The 26,093-nt window shown below is 40.6% G+C and overlaps 2 protein-coding genes and 1 long non-coding RNA gene across 3 annotated transcripts; 1 reads left to right on the top strand and 2 right to left on the bottom strand.

Annotated features, from left to right (window-relative positions):
* Positions 1-2,867: 2,867 nt before the first annotated feature.
* On the bottom strand, positions 2,868-5,467 carry LOC306803897 (disintegrin and metalloproteinase domain-containing protein 20-like). Its single transcript, XM_079309850.1, has one exon. The coding sequence runs from the start codon at positions 5,315-5,317 to the stop codon at positions 3,071-3,073; it is 2,247 nt and encodes a 748-aa protein (XP_079165976.1). The 5' UTR covers positions 5,318-5,467; the 3' UTR covers positions 2,868-3,070.
* A 189-nt stretch (positions 5,468-5,656) lies between these two features.
* On the top strand, positions 5,657-10,728 carry LOC306803910. The gene is made up of 2 exons (XR_013774750.1): positions 5,657-5,816; positions 10,457-10,728. It is a non-coding gene; the product is annotated as an uncharacterized lncRNA (long non-coding RNA).
* MED6 (mediator complex subunit 6) lies at positions 10,376-22,107 on the bottom strand. Its single transcript, XM_079309877.1, has 8 exons — positions 22,006-22,107; positions 16,797-16,956; positions 15,690-15,781; positions 13,419-13,501; positions 12,605-12,713; positions 12,039-12,154; positions 11,260-11,287; positions 10,376-10,881 (listed from the first exon to the last, which is right to left on the bottom strand). Exons 1-8 carry the CDS (start codon positions 22,025-22,027, stop codon positions 10,754-10,756), a joined length of 738 nt encoding a protein of 245 aa, XP_079166003.1. The 5' UTR covers positions 22,028-22,107; the 3' UTR covers positions 10,376-10,753.
* Between the last annotated feature and the right edge of the window lie 3,986 nt (positions 22,108-26,093).

Genomic DNA, 26,093 nt, shown 5'->3' with positions numbered 1-26,093 from the left:
CAAACTCCTTCAAGATACACAGTGTTCCTTAGCAGCAATTTAATGTATTTTAGAAATTACAGTCTTGGCTTAAAACAAAACCAATTTTATCTTGATCTGAGATAACTGCTATATTGTTTTTAAAAGTTTTCTTTAGCCAGGAAGAAATTTCAAACAAGAAACATGGGTATATTGTAAGTTAGTCCTAGGCTGCTCCAGGCTTCACTATCACAACTGGCCTGCCACATTAACAGCTACGTAAGACTTAATACTCTCACTGCACTGGCACAGGCCATTTCACAGAATCAGAGAAAGGTTTGGTTTGGAAGGGACATTTAAGATTAACTAGTTCCAAATCCCTCTGTGATGGGGTTCCACTGGTCCAGGTTGTGTCTTCTTATTTCCTCCAGCACCATTTCATGTACTACAGTGACCCACATCTCTTGGGAGATGGATGCCTCTTCATGTACAAGTGACTTGCATATTAACCAAGTTCTCTCATCCATTCAAAGCATTTTAAAATGCCGTTAGAACCAGGAGGGGAAAAAAAGGGAAACCAGAAAGATGAGGACTGAACTTATACTTGCACCTTCATAGCACCTTCAGAGAAGTGGGACATTTCTAACAAACCACCAGAAACATCAAGTTTTTCATTGCTGTATTGAAATCAGAAACAGAAATATTTTCAAGGAGAAAACTCCAGAAAGGGAACTCATATATTTTATAAAACATAGACCAGGTTTGTTGAGATGCATGTTTGTCTTGCTCATATGGCCCAAGATGAAATGGGAGAAAAGTATACAGAAATACTCCTATCCAAAAGGATAAAGCCTCCTCCTCCCAATTAAGTCCTGTTTTTTCAGACCAATCTTTAAGCATAGAGAAAAACAGTAACTATAGCATTTTATTACTTTATCTTTCCCAAAACTGCATTTGCAAGTAAGCTTTCTAGCCTAAATTGTGTTTTCATTTACAACTCTGTCTCTTCACTATGCAGGTCTGTAAACAAGAACTCCCTGACTGGTGTTTCCCTGCCTCAGCATAGATCTATACTTGGCAATTTATAGTATACTATTGATCAACAATGACAGGCCATCAAGGTGGGAACCTGAAACTTCTGCCACTCTTTCTGTATTTAAAAAGCAAAATTTAAAAAGTCTTCGTAGGTGCTAGTTGTACATAAATAGTTGGAAGGTGCTGGGTGTAGTGCTTTTGTTACTTCTTAATCTCCATATTTCAATTAATCCACAAGGGTGTCTGTCTCCTGTGCCTTGTTTTCAACACCTGAATTACAATTGTTATTTCTTAGAGCACACCTCTTCCATGCCCCCAACCCCCCTGAAGGTCTGTGGTTATGAGGAATTAATCTGTGGTGTTAGTCAAGGGGCAGTTACCTTGCCTTTTGACATAAATGCAGGATTAAGTTTTCATCACCTAATCAAAACCATCCATGTTCTATCACAACAATAAGCACAGCCTAAACAATGTGTTACCTCATTTCTGCAGACAGCACAGATAACTAAGTACCCACTTGATCTAGACAAAAAGTTGTGAAAAACTGAATCACATGCTTTGTATTTCACATCCCATCATAATGTAATCGTCCCTTTTTGGATACAGAACACAAAAAATACACATAAAAATTACAGGAAAAATGCATACTCTAAAAACATAAATTATATATTTGGGAGGCACCAAGAGTTGACCGTCATAATTTGTAGAGTCACCAACATCTTTCTTCCCAAATATTCACAAGTGTTGGGGTACTTATCCTGATTTTACAGAATGTTTGCTGAAAGTGTGCTCTTTACTTTCTAATTACAAATAATTCCTTTGTTAGCAGACAAGTGTATTAGAGCCCTTTATCCTGAAACTCCTTTAAAAAAATATTTTCACTGTGATCTGGACTATAGACTCCTCTTCATGCTGATCTGATAGAATGGTCTAGTTACTTCTGGAATATAAATAATAACAGTAAAACTTATTGAATGGTATTTCTATGTCCCTAATAGTTTTCAGAAGTTAGACATATTTTGTATTTTGTTAAAAAAATGAAAATTACAATGCTTCTGTGTGGCACTTCATAGACCTGCAAGGATACATTCCGTTAAAGCTGAAGAAATAATCACAGAGTAAGCCAAGAGAAACCCCCTGAGACAGTCAGATAAAGCATTATCAAATATTGCAGGAATTCTAGGCAGAGGAGACTTGCAGAATAATTCCAAATACTTTAGAAATTCAGTTAACTTGGGGAACCCCACGGACAACTCCTCTTAGCAACAATAAAATACACAGCACTTCCCAGAAGCAGCCAGCAGTCAAGACACTGGAAAATTTCCAGAAAATAAAAACAATTTGTTCTTGTGAAATGCCAGATTTGGTGTCACTACACCTCTGACACATATATTACAGTTCAGAAATGCAATGCTTACTGGTTGTGGTCTGGATAACCCTTCTCTACTCTTTCACAAAAAGAAGACCCTACTCCCTTATGGTCTACCTCCCTCCTGAAGGGCTGCTCCCTGTAAACAGCTGGAAGCACTTGTGAAACAGATGCCTGTATCTCACTGCAATACCTGTTACTTGCCTGTTTGTGTCTCACTGATGTGAATTAAATCACAGAGACATAGAACAGTTTGCCTGGAAGGAACCCAGTGGAGACTTCAAGTGCAATTTTTTCTCCTTGGTTGTTAATGAATGACAGAAGATGTTCACAAACATGTCCCTTACTGTACTGAAGAAAACATTAGGTGAAGGAGGAAATTGAAGCAAGTAATTTATCTACACCTGTTTTAAGAAGTTTGCATTTTTAAACTGTTGATATGAAGCAGAAACACAATACCTGCAATTTTAATTATATCTGTTTAAGAGCTCAGGGTACAAAGACAAGCATGCCTTACTGCCTGCATTTATTAACTTAAAAGAAAACATAGAGAGATGACATTTACTCTGCATTTAATGATATCACATGAGATTAGAGCTGTTCAGAACCTGTTGAATTATTTTGATGAGCTATCAGATGGCTCTGCTAAAGGGAGATTTCCTCAACAGCATCCAAATCTACTGCTTTTGACCTTTGGAGGATTTTGATTTACCACCTTTGGTGGATTTTCGTTTGGAAACTTCTTTTTTTTTTCTTTTTTTTTCCTTTTTTTCGTTTTCTGTTTCTTTGAAACAACTTCAATATTCTATGAAATCGGGCCTGTTTGCTCGCAAGCCATCCCGCTATTTCCCGTCTATAATAGATGGAAAGGGCTACTCCAATGATACACATAACAAAAAAACCAAATAGTATTAGTCTTACTTTTGCTCTCTGAGACATCTTCCTGGCTGGAGGGGGTCCACTGTCAATGCTACCTCCAAATCCTTCCAATTCACAATATGGAGGAGCCCAGCCATAGTCACAGTGACAGTTCTTAAGATTGTTACACACTCCTCTGTCATGACACTTTGTCAAGTTGCAGTCATAGTTCAGCACTAATACACTTGTACACGTCCTGTTGATACAAAGCATATCATTACCACATGGTGTGCCATCTTCCACGGCTCCCAGATCTGCTCTTGGTATCCCCACATGATAGTCGAGACCCCAGCATTTCTTATCTCGAACAGGAGTTTGGATTAGTGTTACATGGTTCTCCAAGAAAGGCAATCTGACTATGTTTTCACACTGAATCCTACCACATAAGATATTCTGAGTACTGCATTTTGTAAAATGGACATTGTCACGAATACCACAGTTCCCAAACCGGTCACCTTGAGTATTCACTGCTTTGAAGCAATCTAAAGGAGCAACCGTGGCTTGTTTGCCAAAAAGATTCTGGCACTGGTCTCTGTGGGAAGAGCCTTTTCCTTTATAGCAATAAATACCATCTTGGCAAGGGGTTCCATCTTGTTTGTATACATCCAGCGGACACTGAGGGGAAATCCCATTGCAATATTCTGGCAGGTCACAGACGCCAGTACTTTCTCTGCAGAGTGTTCCTGCTGGAAGGAACTGACAGTTCTTGCAGCATTTTCCAGATGCACAGACCGAACCTGCAGTAAATGTACAGTTTGTGCTGCAACAAGGATCCCTTCTGCAGCTTGCTGGTGAACCACAGTCACATTGCTCTCCACTTTCAACTACCTTATTCCCACAGAATTCATGTTTCCCAGTGTAGAAACTGCCAGGTTCTGGGGGTTGACGAAGGCACGGAGCACCATTTATAACCAGATCAAAATACTCCTTGTAACTGCAGTCACTGAACGAATCTGTCTTGGCATTGTTTTCGTACATAATGCATGTCTTGCGTTTGCAATAACATTCCGGTTTATCATGGAGCATCCCAAGATTATGGCCCAGCTCATGGGCAAACGTGACAAAAACTCCAGACAACTTTTTCTCAGTGAAGGAAACAACAGCTGATGCCCAGTGGCTATCACACACTGTCCCTATATATGCCAATCCCAGGCTGCCCCCAAACCGCTGAAATGCAAATAAGTGAGCAACATCGTGGTACAGGCGACCGACCAGGTTTTCCTTTCTCCATGTGTTAAACTGACCAAGTACACTGGGAAGAGAGTTAGTAATATTTATAAAGTTACTTTCAGTCCAGATCTCCAGTCCTAAAAGAAACAGCCGGACAGAAAGCTGCTTGTACATAGCGTCCGCAACATTGATGACATGCATGACGTCCTTCAAGACTTCGGATTTGTTGTTGCCCGACTTCACAAACCGCACGTGGTCCACGACCACTACCATCTTCACGTACCTGATGTGCGTCCACCAGTCCTGCAGCTTTCCGTTCTCCCCCTCTGATTTGGGAGCCTTTAAGCAGGGCAGCACAGCCTTTTGCTGCTGCAGCACCTCGGGCGTCAGTCCGCAGCCCTGTCCCTCGGGGCTGTTGGCCTCCTCCATGCGGTAGAGAATGTGCCGAAAGGCCGGGTCATTGGGGACGGGCTCGATCCGGTAGGTGTCGTTCTCCACCCAGAGCACGCCGTGGAGGCCCTTGCCGCAGGTGCTGAGGGCCACCATGGAATCGGGGCTGCCCAGCACGTCGCCCTGGTAGAAGCAGTTGTCCCGCACGAAGGGGTGCTCCTCGCGGCGGGTGCCGTCGCGGCGGTAGGTGACCAGGGTGAAGGGGCGGGAGACCAGGCCCCTCCTGGGCTGCAGGCGCAGCACCCGCGGCCGCCCCGCCACGTTCAGCCAGTAGGAAAGGGCCGTGGCGTCGCGGCCGGCCCGGGGGCTCAGCTGCCGCGGCACCGTCACCCAGGCGGCGCGCGGCTCCGCGGGCCGGGCCCCCCGGGCCCCCGCCACGCCCAGCAGCAGCAGCAGGAGCCCCGGCAGCGCCACCATCGCGGCGCCGCCCGCCCCGCCGAGCGGGGATGGAACCTGCAAGGGCCCGGCCCCGGCGGAACCGCCCCGGGGCTCCAACTGCCGCCGGGCGGGCCGGGGCCGCGGGCAAACGGCACCCGCGGCCGAGGCGCAGCCCCAGCGCTGCCCGCGCCCGGCTCTTCCAGCCGGGACAGGGGATCTCCTGAGAAGGAACCGGTAAATTAGCCTTCCGCAAACGCGTTCCCAGCTCTTAATAATCTTCATTTCAAATTAACGGGTACTTCTCCTTCTGAGCAGAATAGCGAGGAGAGCCCCCAGTTCAGCTTCACACTCCTTGTCACACGTTTGTATTGACCATTTGGGTAGACCACAAGTAGGAAAATCTGTTTTAAAATCTCTAAAGACTGGCTATTGCTTATTCTGCTGTTTTCATTGCAGGATAATTTGTGAGTGGACATCAGAAACAAGCTATTTCAGCCCAAAGAAAGGCTTATCTAGAAAGGCTTAGAGTGTGAAATGAGTAAGTACAGAAATAGTCCCTGTGGTGACCTTAGCATGTCCCTCACTATAGCTACTCCAGTATACATTCCCCCCCCCCCCCCAAGAAAAAAAGGCAAAACCAAGAGCAAAAATCACTTCCACTACATTCTACAATATAGATACAAACTAATGGTACCAAGTATAAAAGCCTCAAGCCTTCCTACACTACAGCTGATACATAGTTACATCACCTTAATTACACACAGCACTTATGTAGCAGCCATTTTCCCACATCACATCCTTTCTAAAGACTTGTAATTTCATAGCAATGGAAAGAAACACTTACAGGTACATCTACCACTTGGCTACCATCCTCATTTTGGGTACAGCTGCAGCAAGACACAACCATTAAGACAGTGATCTGGATTAAAACAGGATGATGAACAGGATGTCCTGCACAACACAGCTGTGCACACTGGTTTTGGCACATAGTGCTGGGATTCAACATAGCCACAGCTGTTACCTTTTGGGAACTCTTGACAACTTTCTTTTCAGCGCTGAAAGCACATTTGGGATGAAATCCAACCTGCTATGGCCCTCCTCTTTCTCAGCTTCAGAGGGTGTACCCTTCTACCATCCCATACAGATCTCAGGAATCCTGCCTTTGGTCACCAACTTCTGTGTGCTGACCATCACCCTGGCACAGGCAGCAACACTTAACATTTCCAACTACAGGACACAGGCATTGCCCCTCAGGAGGCTGAGCAAGAAAGAAGGTGGCAGAATGTTCAGAGCCTCCTTCTGCTGCCTCATGCTGCCCAGGGTCGAGTGGGCTGTTATCTCACAGTGGGCACATGGCAGCCTCAACTAACACAGCTATGGAGGTTACCAATTGTTGTCCAAAGAAGTTTCAGATTCTGTGGTTTGGTTCCCTGCTCATTCCTTGCAAGCATGGCCAGCATTAGCAGCATACACCTTGTAATACACTACCTCAGATTAAAGGAAACAATACAGGATACCTGCTTTTATTATGAGCCATCTAGGAAGATCTTTCTAGATACCCATCCAAACTCATGACCTATCTATTTTAGCCTTAGATTTATTTTCTTGTTAGTTTAAAAATCATAGAAACCATTTCTTGTGAAGTCTTTTATGTGCAGCTATTTGTTGAATGCTTGTCCACTATTCAGTTATCAGCTTTGCATTTCAGTACTGTGAACTACATCAGATTATGTCACTTGAAATAAATATAACCCAGACCACAGTAATGGAAAAATCCTGTTACATAATCTGCATGCAGTCTGTAGTGCTATTTTTAAATCCATACTTCTGCTGTGTGATCATTCCTTCAATTATACTAAAGACCCTACTAAATCCCTCTGCCAATTTGCAAGAGTCATGTCTTATCACCCCTTCCATCCCCCAGGCAGAAGTTGCCTACTTCTTACTTTCTCTTTTAATATAAACATAGCTATACATTTAAGACTAGAAAATACTCAGGTCTCAAAGCATTAGTATAAAGCTAATCTATCCCCTTTGCCTTTTCCCTCCTATTACCTATACCTTCTTGCTCCAAGAACATCTTGCTCTGGCAAACAAAATGTACTGACTGGCCAGTCTCTGCTAGGAAAAGTTTACCAAAACATGAAGTATGGGGGCAAAGTGGCAAAGAGGAATGTGTGAGATCAACATATAGCCTGGTCAGAACTTACTTAATGAAAAGATGACAAAGACAGAATTTCTGCTGCACCTGAGACACCATTAGCTTTACACAGTAAACTGAGGTAGCTAGAGTGCCCCTCTTCTGACAGTCTGTTGGATTTTTGCATGCACATGTACATATACACATACATACATACAAATATGTGTAGCTGTTCATGGGTATGCAAACATGTATATGTACTTTCAGGCTCTGAGGAGAACTGTTTCTATTAAACTTCCAGGTAATTTTCAGCTCCCGCTACCCCATGATTTAGGCAAAGAAAAGCCCTTTTGAAGTCTGAATGGTTATTACCTAAGAGCAAAAAGTAGAGAGAATTTTCTTGTTCAACCCAATCTCTCCTTTATACATAAAATGAGACACAAACAAATTTTAGAAGTGCTTGCTTCTTTGCCTTTCATCTACAAGCTTTACATATATTGAACATCCTTTGGAAGGACTTTGGACTTCGCAGTCAGACTCTAGAGCAAGAGAAAAAAGGCTTAGACTCTCATGCACTGAAAAACATTACTGACTACAAGATACCTGCTTAACATCTCAACAGTAACATCTGATATAATGTCACTTGAGTAAATTAATATCACAGCTCACTTAACTGATGAAATTATTGTAGAATATCTAGTCAGCAAGTAAGAGGCTCAGATCTTTCCCTTCCCTCATACAGCAAATCTTCAGCACTGGACAGCTACTAAGAAATCAACACACTGGTAACATCCCTTACTGCTTTATAACGTAATTTGCTCAGGGAACAATCATTCCCCTGGAGAAGGCTTATCACATTCAAATACCTGTTTCATGAATGGAAGCCATTTGCTATCCTCTAAATAGCTTAGATGCTGGCACTTTAACTCAGATGGGATCAGACCAGGAATCCATCCTTTTTAATAACCTCTGACACCAGCCAACACCAGGTATTTCTGCAGAAGGCAAAAAGGCAGCTGAGAGATACAGATGTGAGGAAATTGCCCCTTCACAATCCACTCTGATTAGCTCAAATTCTGAGCATAGAGTATAGTGGCTCAGTCCAAATGTAACTCAAATTCAGTTTAATTTACTTGTCCCTCTATTCTTGTACTACAGCACTGCACAAGAGTCCTCTAGTTTCCTACTTGTTTCACTACTCAGTTTCATAAAGACTCAGTATTTGTCTTCCCAGCATCATCATAGGAGAAACTCTGTCCTACTCATTTTACTGCTCTTCTTCAAACCCTTCTACTTTAGGGGAATTATTTTTCAGACATTGAACTGTACAACACATTTTATTTCAGGTGAAGTCCAGTAACTGATAGAATATTTTGCTTATACTATATTCTAGCATGCATTTTTTGCCACAGCTGTATGTGCCTTCAGCAATAAGCAAGCTTTCATTCTGCTAGTAGTGTTAAGTATTTCTTGGGTGCATGAGTAGATAATTTTTCTCCATTAAAAAAAACCAAAAAAACTCCACAAAAAAGCCCCCACACAACTAAAGCCCAACATCCTAGATCTTCATTAAGTGCAGTCTGTCATCTATCTTGGTAACTTTTTCCAAATTACATACAGGTTCTCAGCTCCTTTAGTGGCCATTTCCAAGGACTTTACTGTGACCATCAACAGCAAGGACTGCTGAGGTGCCTCACCATTCATGTCTCATTTCTGGAAATCCTGTCTTTCCTTCATGGAGGTGGGTGAGGCAATGCCTTTGGTGCTTCTTTCCACTACTTGCTTTCACAGGAATTTCTACAATATAAGAAAGAACCAACACCCTCTTTTTCTAAGTATATTCACACCACCTTGTCTAGTTTTAAGCATCCCAGAATAACTGCTTTCACTTAATCTGATACTTGACACTAGTTTCTTATCTACTTCTATCAACATTTTGAGAAATGGCTGTTCAAACCTGACCTAGGTATGAAATAAACCTAATACACACTCAAGTATATGAATACATGAATTTCAGATCTGTATCTGCATTAACTGAGAACAGCTGTTGGCATATCTATATCTTTTAACATTACAGATTTGGATTATATGACAAAAATTATATGGATCTTTCTATCATTCAGTAATAAACAGCTCTGACTGGAGAGCTAAGTTACTGAAAAAGAGTGTCTTGTGACCTGAAGATAAATCTGACACAGCTATCTAAGCACACTTTAATCTTTCTGCCTATCTACATTTTGGTTGCCGTGTACAAACTTTTTTTTTTTGCTAACTACAGTTTACTGCATGAAAGCGGGTAACAGTTGTGAAAAGAAAATAAACTATTTCTCAATTCACTCCACTATTTCAATGAAAAACCAAAACAAAATTAACAGTAATTTCTTTTCAACAGATGACTTCCAATTTTTCTGATTAAAGAAAAATACTTATGTAAGCAATATGCTTAAAAATAAGCATATAGGTGTCAGTGATGTTTATCTTCCACTGTCCCACTTCCACAAGTATAAAAGACTCATGTCTAATGAAGGAGCAAGGAAGTGCCAGGAACACAGAGGAAGAGATGTGACTGATATATTTGAGTTACAGTGAAAAATTAGAAATATATAGAGCTTACCTGAATGTGCAACATCAATAAATTTTAGCCTGTTTTATGTCATAAATCTCTCTCCCAAAACACTAACTTCTGTAATAAACTATCAGCTTAACCATTAAGTAAAACCAGTGTCCAAGAATATCTAGAAACTGAGACCATTCTGACATCTAAGTACATGGATTGAGGGTCCAGTTATCAAATATTTAATCTTTATCCCAAATACACTAGAGGTACAGCAATTTCTTCTCAGAATAGAACACAATATATTCCAATGTCCAAGAAAAAAAAAAAAAAAAAAACAAAAAACCAAAAACTGTCACATAAGACATATTTGCTACTACAAAGTACACATTTAAGAAAGGCATTCCAGCAGCCAGGAGTTTTATTTGCCAAGAATTCCACTTCCTTTTTATATATAAAAGTTGTTTTTTTTCTTTTTTCATAGGAAACCTAGACACAAATGATGCAAGAGTTTGTAAAGACTTCAGGAGGCTGCTGAACATGTCCATGTAAAAACCATTCTCAGAAGCCAGCACTCAAAATAAGATGAAGACTGAAAACACCTCCTTTGAGGCAGCTCACATTACATTTGCATGAGAGGTTTTTACAGAAAAAGGTGTTACAGGGATCTCAGTCTCTGAACTGTCAGTCCCAGTGGAAGAGCTTAAATATAAAGAAAAGGGAGCAAGAACCTTCTGTTTTCCAGGTACTGACTAATCCAGGTGTGCAATAGCTTCTCCTTTCATTGGAGTCTCATTCGTTTTTCAGGTGGTCCTTTAGCACCAGCACTCTGAGCATTCTTTACAGTCTCTTTTTCCTCTGGCTTGACAGCTTCAGGGACTGGCTCAGGTTCCTTCTTGATTTGATCCACTAAAGATGTAACAGCAAAAGAAAATTAAACCTCTGATTTTCATCCCTAAAACATGCTTTAGAGTATTTAGAAAACATTGTTAATGTCAAAGGGCAATATTCATTTCAAAGGTGCAAGGATAAAAAGCAGAGAATAAATTCATATTTATATCCGTTAAAAGGTGGAAGAGATTGAAGTTTTACAGTTCATGCCTTTTATGTTTGGAGGTTGCCTATAATCAACTCAAAGTCTTCACTCTTATCCATTACTTTGCACAATTTGGTAATGCCAGAATTCCAAACCACCTCACAGAAGCAGCAGCAAGAACTTACAAGACAATTGAAAGATACTGCATGCAGAGTCTGTTTTTAAGTCTTGTGAGAATATTACAGTTTTACCTGGGATAGGCTTTTCTCCAGGCTTTTGCTGTGGAGGAAGAAAAAAAAGCCAACATATCAGTGGAACCAAAGTTGAAATTCTCAACCCTTCCTGCCATTAATTTAGGAATAAAATGCAAGTAATGCCCTCTTATATGTAAGAGGTGAGGGTAGAATGGGTCATTAAATGCACTTTAAACAAAATCCAGTTAGCATTTTATAACATCCAGTTTTTCCTCTGACAACTGAAAACACTAAAGTCAAAAATATTCAGTTAGCCAGTCTTTCCCAGGACTGGCTGAGGAGCACTTTTGTGAGATGCTGTAAACATAATTTCCTTTGCTCCCAAGCAGAAGACCTGGTGGAACAAATGGCTACCAAAGACAATCAGACGTAACCACAACTTGACAGAATGCCAAGAATTTCCATGCTAACTAATGAGTCTCCTGAACAATGGAGTAACTAAAACAAAAACCTGTGATGGATTGATTGAGTTCACAAAGTAGGAAATTGGAAGCAGCAGCAACATCTGATAGCTGAGAACAGACCCTCTGTGATCAGATAAGGAAGGTGTATAATAAAATTCACTCTCATAGTTTTGCCAAGGTCTTAATGACTCCAGTGATTACAAAGGGAGATCCTACACTCTAATATAAGCCTTCCATGTCAAGCTTATTATCTAATCCATGTTACAATTACAGAAATGCACGAAATCCCCATTCAGTTTCAGCTGTTTAAATACTAATGACTATGTTTTAAGTTCTAAGTTACAGAAAAACTGTGGCTTTTGAGTGTCATACCTGAACAAATCTGGGTGGAAACTTCTGTCTTAGGTCTAAAAGCAAAGCATCTACCCGTTGCCTTTGGAAAATAGAGCTTGGTTCTTCTTTCTTCTTGGCTTTTGGTTTAGTTTTCTCTGAAAATCACAGAAATATTAGAGAAAGATGTATTAAAATTTATTTTCTCTTAACAGCTCTTTGTTGTATGACAAGTTGGTATTTGTCTCTCATTTAAACTTCACCTGATTTTCTTACTGACATAGGTGGGTTTTTTTGATGGAAGACAGATTAAGGATGATAAGACCTCCTGACAAACTGGTTTGGCTTCTGAAAATGTGTTTTGGTCCCCAGTGTGTTGAAGAGTTGCCCACTTTATTGACACAGATTTCATTATTTTCATCTCCCACCCATGCCTCGATGTTCATTCCCACTAGCACAGAAAGGCAAGATTCCTTTCACCTGGTAAAGAGCCCTAACTTACCCTTCAGCCACTTCATCTGCCTCTCCACCATCACTGTGCATTGCCTCAAGCTTCTCCCTACATGTCTTTCCTCTCCCAAACCATGCAGTAGAAACTAGCATCTTACCTCTTTCTTCTTGATCTTTGAAATGCCACCAGTAGCCCTTGGATGGGTGATAGCGACAGTAGGACATAGCTTCTTCAAAAGCAGACTGAATGCCATGCACTGCAGTGAGCTTTCAGAACAAGAATGTAAAGAAGTGTTCAGAACTCAAGGAGAAAACACAATATTAATTTTTGAAATTAGGTTATTTTAAAATTAGTATTCTATATTCATTGGAAGGACACTTGGAACATCCAGTTTTGGACTGAAAATGCTATTTCTTTAACAGGTTCTCACAAGGCTTTTCTGAAGTGCTTTTCTAAACTGACAGAAAAACTTGTAAAAGCAATAGTTTACAAGAACAGAAGGAATCAAAACAAACTTGAACATCCAATTTAAGAAGAAATAGCACATTAACTTAAAACATTAGCCTCATTTAAAAATAAATATTACATTAGCTTAACATTAATGTTCCAAAGCAAGCTTCCCCGATTATGTATTTAATTACTATTTCATATGTATTTGTCAAGTAATTTTTTAAAATTTTGATTATTCAAACTTCATGCTGTTCTGCCAATTAGTGTAGCTTCAGTTATTCTGATCCTTCATGCTTAAACAATGTATCCTAGTTTCTGGGCAATACTGCATTCTCACAAGATCTTCCATTTTCATGTGGGATGCACACAATATTAACAGTGAGGTCTGTTTTAAGTTACTGCACCGTTAATACACAAGATCTTTCCTCAAAATAGTGAGGGAGAGATTTAAACAGCCTGGGGGACAATCAAAAGTAAACACAGATATAAACCAGTATACATCAAACACAGAGAACACTTACAACTCTGGAGTTAATGACAGACCCTAAGTCAGGTGCTTGATAAATCACTCCAGCAATAATATAGTAGTCAGCCAATGGCATAACTGTAGGAAGGAAAAGAAGAAAAATGCAGGATCAGCTTAAAGCTCTGGCTGAAGACTGTGTGTTCGTTGCTGAATTTCAGTCATAGCTGCAGAAATATTTCTATTATCTCTTGTTAACATTTTCCTTCAAGGTACTTTATTTGCACCCTAGGCACACACTAATAAGGAGAGAAAAACCAATGTCTGCTTTACAGATAGAAAAGCGTCAACTTTAAAGTCCTGTCCTACTGCAAGCAAATTATTTGACTCACAAACTGAGGCAAATCTGAAAGCAGGCTTTTCAGAGTACACTAGAGCAACTACCAGTCAAGGGAACTGCTCTTGATGTAATTCCACTATAAACCCATAACAGTGCAAGATCTCATTCTTCTGGACTCGGCTTTCTCTAACTTCTACAGTCCTCTCAGCTACATTTCCCAGACCCAATGAAGTTAAGCACACACAGAGCATGCTTTTCTAAATTAATAACATTCTGCCAAAAAAGACTACCTTCCAAAGGCATTTGCTAAATCAGATTTGGAACTTCTACTGAGCAATCAAAAATTCTTGTTCATTAGAGCCACAGTGCAGAGGAACATTACAGTTGCCTCTGTAACTCTGCCAAACACTGTTCAATTGAGAAACCATAGCAATGCTCTCAGCTTTATTCCTAAGGACATTACCTGTGCACACATGTGCTCCAGGTCCTCCATCTCTACTAACAATTCATCCAGTACTTGCATTTTATGAATCTTGGACACCTGCCTATAAATTAGCAGTCCCAGACAGCTGAGTGCATATTACAGCCAGTACTCACTTCTCCTCAAAATAAAAAAGATGCTTAGCACTTCTTTACAAATGGAAAAAGAAACAGAACAGCAGTTTTACTGTCTCACAGGGCCTACTCTCCCAGACAGGCAACTCCACCTAATCATTGATCTAAAGATTTTTCTAATATCCCTTCAAACTGGAAAAAACTTGTCTTCTAATTTCAAATATAAATACATCTGTTTTAAAAACACACAGAAGTCATAAGACAAGCCTGCATCAGTTACATTAGAGTATTCTACACTAGCTATGAACTTGTTATTTCAGTTTTATCTTCCTCATTCTCCATATCTCAAATATACTAATTTTTGTATCCTGATAAAATAAAACACATGCTAACATCTGAGCTATGGAGCTATGCAAGGTACCCAGCACAAACTTTACAGTCACAGTGAGAAAAATGGTACCAAACAAGTCTCAGTTAAGTTCCACCAAAAATGTATCTGCCTTACAGCATAAGCCTAAACATACATACTGTGGTAGCTCCAACTCCAGTCTCAATCTGAAAGGTGCCAAAACCAGAAATTAAGGGCTGTATGATAATTCCATACTCACTGCTAGAAACTATGTTCAAAATCTCTAATAAAGAAATAACTCAAAACTACATACTGAAGAATCAATCATAGATGTTTTTTCAATTTGGACCTGCAATGTAAACAGACCATTATCTGATATAAGCAAATAAACATTACAAGACAAGGCAAAGTCCTGCACAAGACCAAAATGTATATACAGAACCTAAATACCTTAAAAAAAAAAAAAAAAAAAAAGAAGTTAAGAAATAACTAGCACTTACCCTGCCTTTCTTTCCTACAAAGCTTACTCTGAAATAACAAATTATTTTATATGAACATGCAGTAAACAGATAAGACAGTCCAGTAACTATTGAAATGTTGCCACATATTTGATTAATCACACACACAAAAATTCAAGGTCAAAAAGGGATAATGAAGCCAACTGCATGCAGATGGGGGAAAAAAAAGCTAAGATATTTGACTTAAAAACTGGAAAGTGACACTGTAGGAAGGAGTGATGCTGTCACAAGACTCCATCACAAGAAGAAATGGACACTTTTTCATAGCCTAAAAGATAAATATGACATGGAATGAATGCTAGTAACAATTTCCTGTAGGAAAATGTAGCACAGGGCAGCACTTTCTTATTTGCTGTTCCCATTTCCCCACAAGATGGCACTCCCTACTGCTGGCACACTGCAGGGAACTGCTGGAGAATCTCCCCACCACAAGGCCTCATACCTTCCCAGTTAGACTGGAAATTAAGGTAGAAAAGCAGAAGTGCTTAGACACAAATTAGGAATTGATAAAAACAACTGACAGATCTGGCTTCTCAACAGAGGCAAGAAGTGAGTGAGTGACTGTACCTTGTGTTGGAGATTGCCTTTGCTGCTTTCGGATAATGAAGAGAATGGGCTCTTGAGCATGAAGGAGGATGTACTCCACTCCAACCATCTGGCTGAAAAAGAAGCAACAAGAGTAAGTATCTTCCTCAAAGTAAAACATGTAGTATGTGAAAAATGACCAAAGGGCCCGGCAATAAAGTAACAAAGTTCTGATGCTTTGAAAGCTCTTCTTTATAATGTGCAGTAAATAAAGGCAAAGGATTCCCTGAGCTAGCTATCAAACGCTAGGTGCATAGACAAAGGGAATTATAACAACCTGACACAACACAAGTAGAACATATTAGCAACAGATGAATAGCAAGAAAGATAACAATCTATCATCATGGAGATGTCATTTAAATACAGCAACAAAGAAGTGGTGTATGATGTGACCATCTGTGTGTTTGAAGCAAAAGCCTCTCTGCAACCACACTGAGCACAAGTGACTTTACCAATGGACATCTAGCTCTGCCTGCAAACTCCCTATCATATTGTGGAGTCTTTAAATAGTTCTCAAACAACTCATTTGTGCTCAGCAAAGCAGATGGGGAACTGAAAAGAAAGTTAACTTGCGTATGCAATCTCAATACACAACCATATGTGATAATTTTATTTACAACACTCACTACTTTTATTATCCACACTAAAAAGCCTGCTCTTTGGAGGAATTATGTACTTACTATGGCACACAGCCAGCAGTATATGGAAACACAAACTATTTATGAACTCAAAGTATCCCCTAACATGAACCCCATTCACTGCAGAAAAAACATTTAACTACATTACATTACTCAGGTTCTGTTGAGCAGGGAGGGTGAAAAAAGACAGCTTTTCTATTTCAGAGAAATATCTAAAGGATGATTTACTGGAATCTCAAAAGATATACAGAATCCTTCATGTTTAACAACTCCTTGAGATGGCCTAAGAAGAAATAAAAAAATGTACAAGTATGGAAAAAGCTGGGCTCCCTGGAAAGTGGTGGGACTAAAAAGCAGGGAGTAGACAAGCATGCTTCCATTCCATCACTAAAGCCTCTGAATGGAGAGACAAGGGATACTGCACAGAACTCAGCAGCAAGTTACAACTTACTTCAAATGGTCCAGGGTCATCCGCTGCATTTTGACGACCTCATTGTTACATGTTCGGTCATAGAAAGGGTTACTGCGCTCTGAGAAATAGTCCAACACACTCCCATTGTTTAATATTGGAATCCAGGAGCTGTCAACCCAGGAAATTCCCAACAGATTATCTGGGAAAATAAATCTACATTGAGTATCAAAGCAGTCAAAAACACTACAAATACATCCAAGAGTAAATTGCCACCAATTAACAATTATAGTAGAGAAAGGAGATGGAACACAAACACATCAGTTGAAATTAAAGAAATATTTCTTAGAGTTCAAATAATAATTGATAACCTTTAACCTTTTGCTGCTCTCTTAGCAGTATACAAAAAAAAAAAAAAAAAAAAAAACCAAACCAAACCAAAAAAAAAAAAAACCAACCAACAAACAAACAAACACACACAAAAACAAACCAAACAAAAAACCAACCAAACAAGAAAACCCCAAAAACCAGCAAACACAAAGGTGCTGTCTTTGGGCAGATGCTTCCCAGTAATCTTCAACAAGAGATTCTATTCCTGACTATAAAATTAATCTGCCAAATTGCATTCAGCAAATTACTTGTTCCATAACTCAGTGGATATTACAGATATCTAACTAATGAACACAAACAATTCTATTAAAAAAGCAAGGTTTTTAAATGAATGCACTTTATAACCTGCAAGTCAGAATAGGCCAGTTAAATTCTTATAGATTTAGGGAAATATGAATTAAATTCCCTGCATTCTGTTATCATGCTGCAGCAAGATGTTCCTCAGGCACACCAAAGAAACCAGTGTCAACAACCAGTTCCACAGGGAACAAATTTGTTAACATTGGAGATCCAGGAGAAATCTGGGAAAAAACCCTGAAATTAATTGCTTTTAAATCACAGGAGCAGCAAACAATTTCCAAGACATAAGAAAGAAGGAAGAGATATGCATTGTTTGGAATAAAAAAAAACCTCTAAGTGATGAGAAGTCATTGAAGACTGATTAAGGATCTGAAATTCCCTCCTCAAAGAAACCACTTCCAAAAGTTCACGCCTTACATACATAGCCTCAACTCCCACTTACCATTCCACTGAGAATATTTTACTTCTGTGACAATTCAGCATGCTCAAGGATCATCATATCAGTTTCAAAAATGTCAGGTCATACACTGCTAGCAGCTTCTCTGAGGAACAGTTAATAAAGCAACACTACTTGCTTAGCAAACCAGGAAAAATGCAACAGAAATAACTATGCGTAAACTATTTTTCCTTGCTAATCTTAGAATTTTCAGCCCAACTGTTTCATGCAGGGCAGGGAAGGAGGAGTTTAGAGGTATTCATGTTATTTCACATAGACTATTCCTTCTTCTCAGTACAGAAAAGGAAATCTCAGAAACACAGCACTAAAATCCATCATTAAACACCTAAGTTGTGATAGCGCTGTTTATTCCAAATGCCATTCAAATCCAAAAGAGCTCTCCTTTCAAAAAAATCTTAATATCTTAAGCTCTTGCACTCTTCTCATAATAAACTTTCACATTATACTTCAAATACAAACTTTCTTTGTATGATTAACATATATACCTGCATTTCTCAGAGGAATGTCAGGCTAGCTTTAGAGAGATATCATGCTGTATATAGACTGATAAATGTATCATAAAATGGAATATAAAGTCAGACTCTAAGACTCAATTATCCACAGCTGCTTAGCACCAGTATTTATAATTACCTTGATAACTAGCAAGATTGTTCTCTTAACTATTCTGTGAAAAAAAGGAGAGGAAGAAAAAACAAACTGTGAACCTGACATGGCTGTTATACTGAAGGATGTACTGTTTATTTTGGGTATAAGAAAGGATGGCATTCCTGCTTCCCTGTTCCTTTCAAAAATAGGACGTTTTCTGCAAAGCATTTCTTGTGGAATTTGCATCACAGATGCAAAAGTAAAGAGCTTGTGACAATACTGCCAATCTGTCATGATTTTCAAGATAATTTGGAAGACAAGCCAGCAATCTACAGAAAAAAAAAGAAGAGTAAATCACACGATGTGCTGAACCTGGCCTTGTTGGCCAGGTAGCCCAGCACCAGGCTTTGACAAACCAAGAGGAAGAGCAAAGTAGCCTGGCAGGGTATTGGGTTTGCCTGACCAGGTTTGGTGAGCAGGGTACAGGGGTGGCTTCAGTGAGAAGCTGGAACCTTTGCCATGACCTACAGAGGCAAGCACAGACAGTGGCAAAGGGGCTGTCCCCCTGCAGCCTCTGGAGATCCACAGTGGAGCAGATACACCTGCAACCCCTGGAGGACCCACACTGGAGCACTGCTGTGGCAATGGGCACTTGTCCATCCTGACCCAGATCTGCAAAGGTCTTGGTAATTTTGGATTGCCAAGGTGTGTAACCAAGCTAACCATCCTGTACAGAAGGTACTTAAAAACAGTGAGCAGGCTGGTTTAAGTGCCAAATACAAAATTTCTTGATACTCTGTATTTTAGATCACACACGGCCTGTTTTCAAAAATTTGTGGAGATAAAATATTCTAATACTCTTGGATTGGTGAAAATGCAGTTGTTTTAGTTTCAGTAATATCTATTTTGAATTTAAATTTTAGTCTCACATGACTGTAGGCCCAAAGGGATACACAGAAAAATTACACCAACAATTTCACTTTTCAGAGGTGCAAAATTTAGGCCTTTTCACTTCTGGTTTTGATGTGTCATGCAGACAAGTCTGGGATGCCTTTTTATAGGTAGACCCATGGATTATCCAGCATTCTACCTTAATTTCTAAACCTTCCCGTTCCCCTAAATTCAGGGAATATTATTAGCAGCTTCACCCTTATCTGAGTCCCATTCATTTTTAAAATATATAACCAAAGTGGCTAGGCTTAAATCTGTTTTACTGGAATGTATCAGATTTTGGAAACCATTGTGTTGACTGATAACCCTAACTGGGGGAGCTATGCAGGCTATACTGAATACTGTGAAGCAGAAGAGAATGGTACTAAAGGAGGTGAAAGGAGAGCAATAGGCAGGGGGGGATGGGGTCTGAAAGGGCTCCCACCCTTTGACTGAATCAATGTAGCTTTGTAGGCAGGAAGGTACAATTAGATGTAAACATTATTTCTAACTGTGAGAGGAGGGGACTGGTGGAAAACATCAAGGCATTCCAAGCAGATCTCATAGCTCCAGTATAACCACAGAATGAAACAATAGACTTCTGATCAACAGCAGAGCCACACATTCCATATAAACAGATGCGAGAGCCTGCTTAGTAAAGTTACAATACTGATTGTTGGGGCAACAGGAAAAAGGGTTTTGTGGCCATTCTTACAGCTCGTGGACTGTCCCAATTGGACAACTAAACTGACTGATGAGTTTCTATATGCCAGAATGTCCCTTCCATTGTTAGGACAAAACTTAGCACGCAAGCTAAATGCTCAAGTAACTTTTTTTGAGAACTATGTATAACTATGCATCTCACAGAAAAAAAAAAAACAAACAAAAGGCATGGATAGCACAAATCTGCTTATCAATGAGCCAGACCTTGAAGGAACCTGATAATAGCATCCTGGATGCAGTACTGATTGCTGCTTAGAGTATCAATATGAATTTAATACCTGTAAATAAGCCTTGTTCTCATGAGTATAGGCTGGTACAGGATTTAAGAGCAATAAATCAGATACCTCAGATACCTGGATAGGCTTTTTGTACCAGGTGAAAAAGTCTGTTTTGAGACAACAGCATTGCAGAAATTCATGAAGGATTGTGTCCACCATGGAGCAGTGGAAGACTGTGAAGAGCCCTCCTGCTGAGGATGAGAGAGCAGCAGTGTCAACATGCATGAACTGATCACAGCCCCATTCCCTGCTCACATTTGCTGCTTGGGGGAGACAAGGCATTTCAGAGTGAAGTTAAGTCCAGCAAGAAGGGAGTGGTGGGGTGTTTTAAGATTTGGTTTTATTTCTCATTATCTTCCCCTGATCTAATTGGCAATAAATTCAATTAATTTCCCCAAATCAAGTCTGTTTTGCCTGGGACAGTAACTGGCGAGTGATCTCTCCCTGCCCTGATCTTGATCCACAAGCCTTTCGTTATATTCTCTCTCCCTTGTCTGGCTGAGGAAGGGGGTGACAGAGTGGTTTTAGTGGGTACTTGGCACCCAGCCAGGGTTAATCCACTGCAGATAGATTTAAAACAGAAGTATGCCTCAAAATCTACTTAATATATTGAACTACATTAGATAAAAGATTTGAGGGAGCTTAAATTATATGGAATAAGAAAGAAGGTTCTCACATCAGCTAATAACTTAATACAGCACTCCTCCATTAATTGTCTACATAGTTCCTTTGTGTAATCTCAAACAAGTCAGCCAGAAAAATGCACAGAACTACACATTAAGAATCTGAAGACAAAAAAGGAGAAAATCTCTGTGGCATTATCAAAACTGGCCCTTCATGAGATTTCATAAATGCTTCCTCATGTTCATTCTCTGAGACTGCAACACACAGGCTTCTGATGTTATTCCATTCAGACACTCTCACGGAGAAAAATAACTTCCCTTCCTGTGGCCTCTGAACCTCCACTTCTTCTCTCAAAGCTCAAATTCTTCACAACAATTTAACTTCTACTTTGTTTACAACATAAATATTCTTTAACACTTCATTCAAACACCCCTCCTTCTTCAAAACATAATCTCCTTTTATTCACATCCCTGACTTCTCACCCAAATGTTTCTTGGTTTTTGTTACTTCAGCTTTCCTAACACCTGGCCTGTCTCACCGCATCCATCTGAAGTGCTCTTTAGATTATGAGCCTCACTCGCTGTTCCGGTCCTGTGCAAGTCCCACACACATCTCAGCGCTTCCCACTTTCCCCCACACTTCAAAACTCTCTTTTATAGCTGTTCCTTACGCCGCCATCTCACCGCAGGGCGTCCTTATCCCACCTGAGAAGGCAAAGTCTACAGAAGGAATGTTGTTTTTCCCAGGCGGCCCTGAGCACACGCTCCCAACCTGCCGCGCACCCAAGAACGCTGCTCTTTGGGCAGCTTTTCCGCCCGGCCCTTCCGGCTTCCAGGGACGGTCACACCCCCACACCGACCCCCTCCTGCAGCCGCCCCGCGGGCGGAGCTGAGCCCAGGCCGGCGGGCAGGACCCCGGGGCAGCGGGGAGCGAGTCCCGAGCGCCGCCCTCGCCCCGGGCCTACCTCGGATATCCACAGCCGCCATGGCCGCGCCGCGCACGTCCGGAGCGGGGCAGGGCGGGGCGGAGCGCAGGAAGCGGCCTTGGAGCGCGGCGGCGGAGCGGAGCGGGCGGTGCGGGCGGGACGGAGTAGGCGGAGCAATGAGAGGGCGGCGCGGCGGAGCGGGCGGAGCGGGCGGTGCGGGCAGGGCGGTGGAGCGGGCAAGGCCGCGGAGCGGGCGGGGCGGCGGGGCGGGGAGGGAGCCGTGCGCGGGGAGAACGCCCCCAGTCCCGGCGCGCAGTCGCTGACCAGGGAAACACGTTCCTGAACCGAAGGGTTGCGCTGCCCCAGCGTCCCACCACAAGTCAAAGTGACCTGCGCTTCACCTGAGTGGTGCATAACCAGAACGACGGCGCCAGTGCTGAAAATCGACACGCTCGTTAGGAGCTGCTTGTTCAAAAGGGAAGATAGGAGGGTTTTGCAGCCGTTTTCACCTGACCTTGGCCCGCTGGTATTTTACTTGTCACTTTCAAAGTGGAAGAAGTGTAGGCTGCAGGTTGCTGCTCAGCATCTCACCCATCCAGCTTGAGCTGGCTGAGGTAACCCTAATTTAGTTTGCCATGTGGGAATAATAGATGTTTTGAGGTCACATCATCAAAACACTGTATGGTTCCTGTCCTGAGGTATGGTCCTTGAGATTTTGGCTCTTTAGTGAAATCATCGGTCATCAGTCATTTGTAGAGTGAAGTACAACACTCAGTGGGTGGAAGAATATACATACACTGAAGATTAATAAGCTCCTTATTTAGATTGACAGCTACAGTCCCCTATCTGCTGTACAGAGTGTCCAATACCCCTGTGTCATGCTAGCTGTATCTCCAGGGACTCACCGTGCCTGAGCCTTTGCTGCCAAGATCAGCCGTGCCCTTGCTGGCAGTGGCAGTCTGAGAGCCTGGAGTTATCACCTTGCTGATGGCACGTGATCATAATTGGTGATGGAATCTCTTCCATTAGAGGCCTGTGTGAAAAAAGCATAGGAAGTACTTTACTGTGTATGAAGTACAGGCAAGAGAGCAATGAAAAAGAGCAAAAGAGAGATGTTGCTTGATTGCTCTCTCTTCAGTCCTCTCATACTAATGCATACTGTAATTGCAAAACTACATACTTTTTTTTTTTCTTCCCAGGATTCCTGTCTCATTCAATATGTTAAAGTCACTATATCATTTGTGAATATTCTGGGCTTGTTTTCTGTGAAGAAGAGGTGCTTGCAGAACACCTGCTTTACATGTTTCAGGTGTTTAAAGATGTGGAGGTATCAAGCAAAGTTTACAGAAAGTGACAAGATCAGGCATAAAAATGCTGGTTTGGAAAACTGGACTAGTCTTGCCAATGGTATAGTTTTACCAGACTCTGATTTATAGATGTGCTGAGCCCTTGATACAAATAAAGTAATGCTGGTCATGCTTTGTGTGTTTTGTAAGTTTCTGCACACTGAGAAGTTAAATTCTCTAAAATCTCTCACAGGTTAGTTAATCAGAAGAAGATTTTTTTTAACCTCAGTGCCTCACAGCTGCATCTCTAAAAGAGAGCTGATAACAGGCTCCTTGGCTCTGAGTGGTTAATGAAAAAAAAATTAATAATATCTGCAAAAATATGAGGCTAGGATGGTAAGAGTTCTGAGAAAATTAATCTTCTCTTCAAAAGAGGATTTACTTAATGAGCAAAAAAGAAGTAAAAAAGATTGAGCAGTGGAAGAAAAAGTACTGAACAAAACAGTAATGTCCAACTGTAACACTGAATTCAGAAGAAAAGCCATGAAAACACAGTACTTGATATCATTTAATAGCACAACTAGATTAAAAATCGAATCTAACCTTAATTTTTCAATTTCATTATTCCTGGGTGTTTATCACTGAGATAATATTTTGTGTAATATGTGCATTTCCATGGGGTAATTCTCATGTGTGCACACTGCAGATCCCCATTCATTAGTTAGCTGCTACTTGTTATCAGTTTCTACCTTTGCCAAATACGTCTCTAGTGTTGTCCACCCCAGAATGTTTCCAAATAATACTATGATAGGTTGCCATTCTAAATCAAATACCCCTCTATCCCTGTCATGAACAATCCTCCTGAAGGGAAAAATACCACCAGACATAACAGCCATCCTTCTGGAGCATCTCTGATGCCCTTATTCATTCTATTTTTCTGCAAACCATTTCTTTTCAGTAGCAAATGGAAACTCAACCTCTATTTTAATTATTCATATTGTCCATCTTTCCTGCTGACTCTGCACCTCTCCTAGCAAGTAGGTCTTCAGATGAGCAAGAGGCTGAAAAGTAAAGATTCCTGGGTAGAAGCTAATGGGGCTTGATTGCTTACAATGAATTTTCAATTACATGGTGAGACTAGCCAAAGCACTGCTGGAAAGAATTGCTCATCTGGTAACATTTTCACCTTCTGCTATAGCATAAAAAATGAGGTCTTTTTCACCTGGCTTCCTCTAAAAGGAGAGTCCTAATGAGCTTTGCAGTTCTGTCCCTCTTAGCAGGAGGTGTGGATTACAGATGGAGAGGTAATGAAAGCTATCACGTAAAATGAGGAATTTATGCACACTGCTTTTGATGTCAAAGAAAGGCACCTTAAGCAGTGAATATTTAGACATACTCATTCCACTTCTGTGCTTTAAAAATGCCTTAAACACTTGGATAAAAACTGACATCTTTTCATGCCCTGGTGTTTGGATGTCATTTAGTGTCACTCTTCTTGCAGCAGAATTATTTTTCTGTATTTCTATGGCCAGAGCTAATGAGGAATTTCATCCCACTATGCTCTTTTATGTAACAGAAGAGACTGTCCCTAATTTACAATGTTTGTTATCTCCAGTGGATGCAGAATCAGTAGTGCTGAGTGCTCCAAACCACAGTATGGGTACAGCCATGAGACTTCCAAGTAGTCCCTTTACAGTTTCAAACAAGCACAGATAAACTGAGAAGACTACACCTAAAAAGGGATGGAAAACCATCTCTGTGCACATTTCTAACAATCTGCAGAGACTGAACAAATAAGCCACCTATATGGCACCAGGTGAAAAATATTGTTATGTACCCTTATCTTTAAACTCTGGGCAGTTTCCAAAATGTAATAGAGGCTCCTGAACAAGGACATCATCACAGCACCTCATATTCTGCCAGCCTGCATTTGAACTCACAGATTAATAATAAATACCTCCAAGTTCCATTCTGTGTCCTAGTAAATCTAGTTCTGCAATGAAGCACAAGGGAAATTTAAATTCTTATGCTAATGAAAAATTGCTGGGCTTGAATTACTTATTAAATGAGCAATTTGCTACTGGTTTACAATAAATAGGAAGGGGAAATATTCTTTTAAATTCTTATCTTATGGTTTGAGAGAAAGACATAAACAAAACAGAGAGAGAAACCTATGGGCAATGCAAAAAAAATGCTGAAATCACAAAATTTGTTAGGGGGGAAAGGAAATATTTGAGGGGGCTACTGTGAGTTCATCACCCATATTCCATTTTAACATTTTTGCTTGTGAGGTTTCTTTCTTTCTACCCTAAAAACACTCATGTTGTTGTTATCTTCAGATGGCATTACACATGCAGTCATTTACAAAATAGCTTCCATAGGTCTCAAAAGCCATCACTGAATTGTGGTTTAGAAACCCACAGCACAGCCAAATTGCAAAATTCTGATTTTTAAATCCTTAATCAGGCACTTTGCTGACTTCAAAGTCTGCTAATTTCTCCTTTTGCTCAGTGCATCTGCGTGTTCATTTCCTTTTCCTGAGATGCTGTTTTCTGCACAGTTTTTATAAATACTGTTAATCACATGCATTGACTATAAAAAAATAGCCAGGCTTGTAAGCTCTTTTTTTTTTCCCCTGGAAAAATGCCACTGGGAAAATCTGAAGTGGCTGCAATGATGGCTGCAGCTGGTGCCCTGCTCAAAACTGTGTCTCCCCCACGTTGTGGCTCTCAGCTCAGGGCTGCAAAGAGCAGAGAAGCTGGGGGACACTAAGAGTGATATTCCTGGCATTCTCAGAACATTTAAATACATCTCATAGTGCTTTATTAGAGTTTCCTGTTT

Source organism: Erithacus rubecula (genome assembly GCF_903797595.1).
Source record: "Erithacus rubecula genome assembly, chromosome: 6".
NCBI lineage: Eukaryota > Metazoa > Chordata > Aves > Passeriformes > Muscicapidae > Erithacus > Erithacus rubecula.
This window is presented reverse-complemented; position numbering and strand designations above follow the sequence as displayed.